We start from the raw sequence: 9,019 nt of genomic DNA, 5'->3' as shown, positions 1-9,019 counted from the left end.
CAATTTATCGTAACTTCGTTTTCCCTAAATGCGGATTCCCAATCCCTTTTTAGCTGATGGGAAAATGTTTGTTTGCGGAATGATAGTAAGATTTTTATGCATGTCGATGGGATATTTTTTTCACCAACATATATTGGTGATCAATTCGTATTTCTTTATAAATCAAATTATTATTATAAATCATCTCGTTTTTACTTTCTTATCTTAAGTTTTATTAATATTCTAAATGCAAAAGTTTTAATGTTTGTTACAAATAAACGCCGAAATAACTGAACGGATTTGGATGATATTTGGCACTCAAATAAACCATATCCTAGATTAACGTATAAGCTACTTTTCATCTCGGTAGTTGCTTACATGGTATACAATAGGATTTTTAATCAGGTTGTTAAAATAGATAGCGTTTGCGTCGTACAGGTGGCGCTATGAATCATTTCAGTGTTTTAGGATCTAGTGGAGCAAAAAAGACTTTTTATGCGGGCGAAATCTCTACATAATTTGTCTCTATTGTAAGGTTAACTAAATATTTTAACAATTATAATTTGATTGAAGTTTAATCGAACAGTCATAATGAATTTTATGTGATTAAAAAGTAATTAGCGTGAATAACTCACCTAATTCGTTCCAATAATTATAACATGCACTTACGTGTATATGGTGCAGTAGATGCGTCGGTACATTGTCACTCCTCAGGTATTCTGTGCCCAACTGCGCACGTAAATCCTCCGAAGGAAGCTAAAATATCATATTTGGTAAAAAAACTGAAATTGTATCCAACTTGCCTCAAGATTTTTTATAATAAATCCAATAAATAGAAATACAAAAATGTAGGTATTAAAACCAAAGTTATTGAATATTAATATTGTAAAACTACACAAATGTAGATATTTGCAAGACAAATTGAAGCAATAAACTTTTTAATACCACTAGATTTGGGTTATACTATTTTGTACCCCGGCTGTTGAACGAGCGCGGAGATAGAAGAGGAAGACAGCCGAACAAGCCGGTGGGTACGAAGTAACGTAAGTTAAATTTTCATGTTTTATACATTAATTTTGTATGGAATATCGAAATTTAAGTTTTTACCCAAATACGATAAAACTACGAAGAGTAATGATTTTCTAAGATATAATAAAGTGTTCATATAAAAACTATATTATTTGGAATTGTCATTAACTAAAACCCTATATGGGATTTTCACAAGTTGTACCAAAATTCTGACCATGATAGATAGCTGATGACCACTCACAATTTCTGAGATGTTATAATTTAGAGTATCTAAGTTTTGTTTATACTAAATATTAGGTAACTTATATGAAACATAAAAATCTCAGGATTATTTATTTATTGATTTTAGAAATATAATAATACCTACTTATATAATATTCTCTAAGTGATGACCATATTTAGCTCGGCATATTTTATTGTTAAATTTAATTAAAATGCACGCTACTTCTCGAATAAAAATACTACAACTTTCCAACATTGAATACTGCTAAGTACTTACTAGCAATTATTACAAACAACAAGTTGAGAAAATTGAGTCCTTCAAAAAGATTTATTACAACAACAAAAAATTACCTATAATTACAGTAAGTGCTTAATTTGTAAATTCAAGCTATTTATAAAATCTTTGTATAGTTGAATAAATTGGTTAGTTTGATTCTTACCAAAGGAGACGGGCGAAATTGGACTTGACCGTACACTTATGAAACATATATCAATATTCTTCTTCTATTTTTATATCTGCCATTAAAAAATATTAGATTGTATTACAATGGGAAAATAAAATATTTTTTTATGAATAAGTAACTGACTTCCTGTATCGGGAATATCTATTATTAATGTACATGTGTCGTCTTATTAATATATATTATTGTTATTCGCTGTCTGTACTTCTGCGCAAGTGAATGTTTTTGGTTTGATATTTTTATTTTAACGACTACGGCTTTTCAAGAATATTTAAACGATTGCTGTTTTAATGAACTACCCACGCTTATTCAACAACGGACTTTAATTTCTTGCTTGCTCGACTGATTTTGCTTGTTCTACCGGATTTCGAAAAGTAACGATGAACCATCAACACCATTGTGTTAATTGTAGCATAGCTACATGGCGTTGTAACACTAAAGGAATTCGTCCAATTGAAAACGAAATGGTTCTTTCAATAATATAAAAACAGTATAAACTCATGTCTGATTCCATGAAGGAGTAGATAAAGAAGATATGCAACCTACACACTACAACTACACTTAGTTTCATCTTGCGATAAGTACCTTTATATCGGTCCTCGTCCATCCCATGCGATAATTTCAATTCTAGTTATTATCTGAGCCAGCTGCTCATTAGTCAACACGGCAATCCAATGGACAATAATTAGGTGCTGTGAACATCTTGTGCTATCGGGTAAATACGAAGTTACTCACAGAAAAGTGTTTTTTGTACGCTATATTTTACAGCGATTATTTCTTTACTCCCATTGTAGAGACAGAATTTTTTTTCTAATATAGAAATGGTTCTATTATTCCTACAAAATAATGCATAAATCATCTCTGTAACACCAAGCCCAAGGTTCTATGAAGTTTCGCCCGTCTCCTTTAGATAAAGTATTATTACTTAATTACAAGTATCGATCAACATAATGTCACTCAGGGTAAAAATAAATACTTTATTTAAATTTACTCCAAAAAAATTTTTGCTAGCGCTTTTTAAAAACATGCGATTCTAAATCAAACCAGGTTTCTTATAACTGATAGCCCGATAATATTTAGACATAATCGCTAATTACTTATACAATTAACTGATTTAACTATTAATAACGAAATTACAGTACCTGATTGACCAGATAGCTTTGGACGAAGGAGTTGCTGTCGTCTTCCTCGGACAGTGGCTCGCTCTTGACGCGGAAGAGGCCGGCGTCGCCTGGCATTTCCTATTTGTAATTATTCTATTGTTACAAACAAACATTAAGGCGCATTAAATAAAATATACATTTCGAATACAAATCCGTAAATTCCATAATCTTTATCAATACACTCAAAACTTTGTACCTTTTCAAATTTCAGACCGTTACCCTAGTTTATAACTTGAATTACTCAGTAGAACATAATTTCTTTGGTACTTCGCGCGATCGAACATTACGTTATATAAGTAGGCTTACATATACAATTAGACAAAAGGAAGCGGACTTTATTGAATTTTTTCTCGATTGGTGCACAAACGAAGAGCGCAAACTTTAATTCCATCTCTGTCTGCCGGCCGCGGAGCCGCGTCTGGCGACCGTTTCTCATTGTTTTGTTTTAGTCTACCCACATAACCATATTATATCGAGCGCGAGAAACTTTCGACTAAATAAAATTCCCGCGAAACTGGCTCAAAACTTTAACCTCGCGAATAACGTAAGTAGATACAATCGACTTTAAGAAACTGCAGGTAGCGTACATTATCGCACGTTGGCGGGCCGCGAATCCGCACGCACCGCGCCGCGCCGTCGTCGCGTCGGTGCACGGTGGCGGATAGTGAATGTAAAGTTGCGCGGTTAACCCGCTCACTGCTCACATGATTGTGGCGGAGGCACGCCGCACGGACGCGGCTCACGGCTGCGCGACCCGCCATCCGAGACAGATACGAATTCACTTTCGCCGTCTTCGCGAAGGACAGCGCGAAACGGAACTGATAAACGAGGGAAACGAAGACAAGATCCCAGTCGGGTGCTCCTGCTCGACTCACCTAGTCGGTCAGCGGTGGCCGCGGCAGTCGCCCGCTCGCGCCACGCGTGCAATGTGCACGTCAACCCTTACGACACGCCGCAATCCACACGCGCGCCTCCACGGTGACCTTCGGGATACGATGAGATGTCGCAAATGAAAGTGAATTCGGCATACACCCGGCCGAGTCTGCGTCGCTGCGTGGCGCATGTTTAGGAGGTGCAGGGCGGGCGCGTGCTGATTTTTTTCCGCGCCAAAGAAATAAAAACAAACGCCTTTTTGCCGGGGACCGGCCGCGCGCCGCTCCGAGCTTCCCTCCCAAACTCCCAAACCCGTCCGGCATGTATAGTACACCGCACAGTATACGCGTGGCCGACTTGCGCTCCGCCAAACTCGAGAGGAATTTGTCTTAAAATAAATATTAACATATAATAAGTAGATAAGTTAGAGAAGCGGGCGAGAGTAGAGCAAGCGGCGACAGATAATTGTCGGGAGGGAAGGTGCATCGTAGCGTATGTAGGTATGCAGAGCGGCGAGGGAGGCAGCCCGCGGCCCGACTCGCCGGCGCCCCGCACCCGACGCCCGACGCCCGGCGCCTTCTCTCTCTGCTCCGATTGATTTTTATTACAAGAATTTCGCTCGTGGTTTTTTTTGTTTTCCGCACATCGAAAGCCCGCCGACGCACACAAAGGGAATCGTATAATTCGTTTGTACGAAGTTACTAATGCTATTGATTTTTTATAACGAAGCGACAACGCTTGCAAAGGAATCGTTCCGGGTGGCGTCTCTCATTCTCAGCGGTGAATGTTTTTCGTTCATTTGCCGAATTTGCTAATTAAAATAAAGGGGTACTAACTACTAACCTAACATATCGAGAAAACTGGGGTCGTTAAACTTATTCCGTATTCTTTGTTTGAAATAAGATTCTCTTATGCGATAAACAAATACCGTTATGTGACTATGAACGAATAACATAATCAGTACCTCCACTCGCAAAATGCATAATAAAAGCTTCTACGTTGAATATGCGTACACTAAAATATGTGCAAATGAACTCTGTCCTTCGGTTGCTATAAGTTATGCAATAAATAAATCTTTATTAGGTAATTAATTAAATGTTGTTACACTTCAACGTAAAAAGGAACACAATTATAAGAACTTAAACTATACTTTCTCAAGAAATGAATACAGAACAAAGAGAAGGAAACTCAGATTGTAAAAACAAAAAAAGTTACGACGCGATTGAACAATTCTTTGAATGTCTTGAGATTAGACACAGGTTTGAATTTTTTGAATTTCCGCGAATCTTTTTATTGCGCTTTGAAATTTGTTTTGACCTTCCCTGGCTTAAATTATCTTTAAGGTGCCTCAGGTATAGGATTACAATATTACCTACGTTTCACCTTGCATGTCATCATCAAACACATTTCATCAGAATTACTTTAATATTTAACCTACTAAACGGGAACTGGTGGCAGATCTCTCATATGTGAGAGTCTGCCGGGGCAGGTACCACAGGAATGTTTATTTCTACCGCCAAGCAGAAGGATGTAGTCACTGTAGCGTTACGTTTTGAAGAAGTTTGTAGGCAGTGTAACCACTGGACATAATGTAGCTTAACATCTCACGTCTCAGGATAGCGAGCGCGATGAAATACCAAACAATACTTTGTAATTCAAGGTGTTGGATGTTGTTACTATTATTTATGGGGGGCGGTCATATCGCTTACCATCGGACGAACGGCAAGCTCGTCTCGTCATACAAAGAAATAAAAAAATAATAAACTTAGATGAACAAAAACTAGATAGCCTCGCAAATTCTGTCTAATGTATCTTGCTTTGTATTTATGGGTATGATAATATTCGGAACAGCCCAATTTGCGTGATAGTAAAGATACCTTTATAAAATGTGGTTAACAGTCATCATTGTAGTAAATTCGTGAACATCTACGTAATCAATCTCTCTGGATATTATTTTTAAACTACTTGACATGAACTTTCTCTCGACCCTGCCCGTCTTGTTTTGATGGATCTAACGATTCCCTTTGATCTCCGTGAATTCTGCGATGTAATCTGGCCGAACTTCACTCACTTATAACAGTAATAAACATTAATAAGAAACATCTCGATTTAACCAGCTTTTGGGTCCAATACCACAGACATTCAAGTACAAAGAGGTGAAACTTATATACATTTTCAATCCATAAGTCGACTGAACACGGATACTTAGTTGTCTCTCGTATGTACTACTATTGCTGAACGCCTCTTCACTAATCAGATCCAGTGATCTTACTTTGCTGTACATTATAAACATTGCACTTTCTTTTTTGAAGACGGATTTTTAGTTGGCGCTTTGTATTCGTTATCCGAACAAACCAGCTCTCTATATGGTATACCATCTACTAGGACGGTATGCTACCCTAGCACACTTATATAGAATAAATACCACTATTGACTGTAAAAGTATTATAAAATTGCCAATAAGATGCAATGTTATTTCATAATTCCTGCTATTCACAAAGATAGTTAATTTTGCCAATTTTTTTTATAAACCCTACGAAAACTACATATATTATGATAAAACGTAATGAAATAGCTCGAATCTAATTTTGACAAAAATATCCGCATTCACGCCCTCAACCTGTTATCGCCGTACATATATAAAACAAATTCCAGGAATATTGGCAAGGATTTCGATTAGAAGTTTACTAATTAGTAATCACATTCGACGCGCATACAAAAAATCGGAAATTATCAACAATGCTTTAAGTTGTATTAGATATAATTTACTCAAATATTACAATTCATCCCTTTATTCATTATTATTTTTGAAGAAAATTTATTAACTCGCTTATTATTGAATTAAATTATGTTTAGGACATTCTTGCATTAGAGGTCTTTATTTTTTAGCATTTGATAACGTAGTCACTGTTTCCAGTAGATAAATAATTATGATAGTTAAAAGTTAAAAGAAACTCGTCATTTTATAACAAGAGGCTGATAAATGAACAGATAGGTTATAAGCCCTTATTTTATATACCTAAGCATACGTATTTTTATTTTAATTAAGCACTACATAGCATTAAGGCTCCCAGGAAAACGGAGCGCCAACAATATTTTTGTAGATAAAAAAAACATATTTCTACAATATTTTATGTTCAACTGGTAGCTTAATTTTTTTTTGTATTTTGATATCACATGTTTCATTAATTTTATAATGAAAGAGGTATTAAGTTGTTTGTTCTTCCTAAAGTTACATAATTTTAACTTACAACCAACCCTATTACATAAACAATTCAATAGGGAACATTTTAGTAGTTTAACATTTTCAATGGGTCCTAGATTTTTTAAAGTAATTACTTGTAAGGTTTCATATTCCTGCCCGTGGCTCACGGGCGGCCGGGCCGTTAATGTACGGAATGAATGCTCAAGACCATTTGCAAAGGAGGGCCTTGAAAATAGGCCTTCATCCTAAGAAATTGGATGACTTACAAATTAAATAATATGAATTATAGATAAAAATAAAAAACAATTTATTAAATCATCTATCAATATTACTTAACCGATTTTAAAATTGTTTCATTAATCGAAAGTTACATTACGCTTAAGTGCTAGAGGCAACTTTTAATTCCAGGAATGAATGTCAACGCGGACGGAGCTGCGAGCAAGAGATAGCTTCCGATAACTACACAGGCAGTAATGTCTCCATTAAAGTCTAACTGAAACACAACAGAGGTTACTTACTGCTCAGCGGCAGAAAAGGAGAAAGCATTAGTGATTAGTAAGTAGCCAGACTGTCTCGCACTCAAGAAACCTATATAAAAATGTAGAGTATAATGTCATCGTCATGGTCATGAGCAACATCCGTTACAACTCTACAATCTATTGGACGAAGCAATTGCACACGCCATGAAAGCAATTTAAAATCCCGACGGAAAGGGACGGCCTCATTCAACGATGCACGTCGATTTATTCCTCGCTCATACATCAACTATACTCATTAACATCTATCGCAACATATTTATGACTAATACACAAGACTTAGTACTTATCTCTACTAATGTATTAATTCGAGGCTCTGGCCGCAAAGTCCATCCTTGAGCTAACATCGGGAGATCCTTATTCTATGGACATTAAATAGACAAAACAATTATATTATAATTATTCGGCCACAGAGTACTGACTACTCAAAGAATTTTTAAACGACACCGAAGTTAAAGCATAGTTTTACTGGCAAACTCCGTGTGTGCAGGCACACGTCGCAGGTCATGTAATCACCGCAGACAATTTGTCGTCTAGTGGACCAATTTGCGCTACATCATACATTTCCATACTATTTCGTTCACAGTTCAGACGCCCGGCAGACAATTTACTCGTAATCATTGAATACTCAAATCACCTAGTAGGATAAGGGAACTATGAATCAGGGTAAAACCCATACGTATGAATATATGGGTCTTTTCTTTCAGATTTTAGTAATTGTAATTGAATTACTTAACAAAATTGTATGACAAAATACATAATAAAAATATGAGATATCGTGTTCACAGAATTGAACCTGGAACTTCCTATATTTTTTCATCGAGTCGGCTTTGTCATCATCTCATTATTATGGAAAGATAAGAAATATTATTTACTCAGTTATTTCATATTATTGCAGTCTCAACAGTACCTACCTACTTTCATAAGTACTTATCTTTTAAATTTTAAACATTGTTCTTGAATATTTACACCCAAAGACCCTGTGGACCTTTTTGTAGGCAAGTTAGAATATAATCATTGCAACGTAAAAAAAAGTAAACGAAATGTTTATAAACTACAAATTACAAGTCAACAATGACAGTATAAAACAATGTAGTATGTACTAATTAAACGCATGTATATATTTGGCACCAAAAGATGAAACGATGTGATCGTTAATTTATCGTCTCAAACAGTGCGTATGTCTGTCAATAGGTGGCGCTGTAAGGTACATTTAGCTCAAAACAATTATGAATTTGTCTAAAGAAAACATTTTTAAATAATTTATTATAATAAATAAAAATGTTGACATATTATGTTTAGATTAAAAATAATATAACATTGACAACTATAATATGGTGTGCAATCACGGGATATTCTGTCAAAAATGTAGGTCAAGGGCAAATTGAACTAAAACGTAAAATGCTGTAGTACGCGATGTTATGATATATAAATGTACAAACACGAATAAAATTATTTAATCATGAAGAAAATCCGCCTTTAATTTTGTAAACTCGTACAAAGAAGCTAAAAATGCTACACAATTGAATTTCAAGCTTTCTAATTTTTTGC

At 35.6% G+C, this 9,019-nt stretch overlaps 1 protein-coding gene across 1 annotated transcript; it reads right to left on the bottom strand.

Moving 5' to 3' along the window:
• Positions 1 to 585: 585 nt before the first annotated feature.
• On the bottom strand, positions 586 to 3,656 carry LOC119191719. The gene is made up of 3 exons (XM_037445592.1): positions 3,442 to 3,656; positions 2,834 to 2,932; positions 586 to 735 (listed from the first exon to the last, which is right to left on the bottom strand). Exons 1-3 carry the CDS (start codon positions 3,613 to 3,615, stop codon positions 586 to 588), a joined length of 423 nt encoding a protein of 140 aa, XP_037301489.1. The 5' UTR covers positions 3,616 to 3,656.
• Between the last annotated feature and the right edge of the window lie 5,363 nt (positions 3,657 to 9,019).

Source organism: Manduca sexta, unplaced genomic scaffold (genome assembly GCF_014839805.1).
Source record: "Manduca sexta isolate Smith_Timp_Sample1 unplaced genomic scaffold, JHU_Msex_v1.0 HiC_scaffold_1837, whole genome shotgun sequence".
Classification (NCBI taxonomy): Eukaryota; Metazoa; Arthropoda; class Insecta; order Lepidoptera; family Sphingidae; genus Manduca; species Manduca sexta.
The sequence above is the reverse complement of the archived record's forward strand: the minus strand, read 5'-3'. Positions and strand labels throughout refer to the sequence as shown.

Excerpts from the sequence above, each read along its gene's own strand:
- LOC119191719 (XM_037445592.1), bottom strand. The coding sequence starts at position 3,615 with ATGGCGGGTCGCGCAGCCGTGAGCCGCGTCCGTGCGGCGTGCCTCCGC. Across the intron at positions 2,933-3,441 it reads GCCCGCCAACGTGCGATAAT|GAAATGCCAGGCGACGCCGG; the intron begins GTACGCTACCTG and ends AATTACAAATAG. Across the intron at positions 736-2,833 it reads AAAGCTATCTGGTCAATCAG|CTTCCTTCGGAGGATTTACG; the intron begins GTACTGTAATTT and ends ATGATATTTTAG.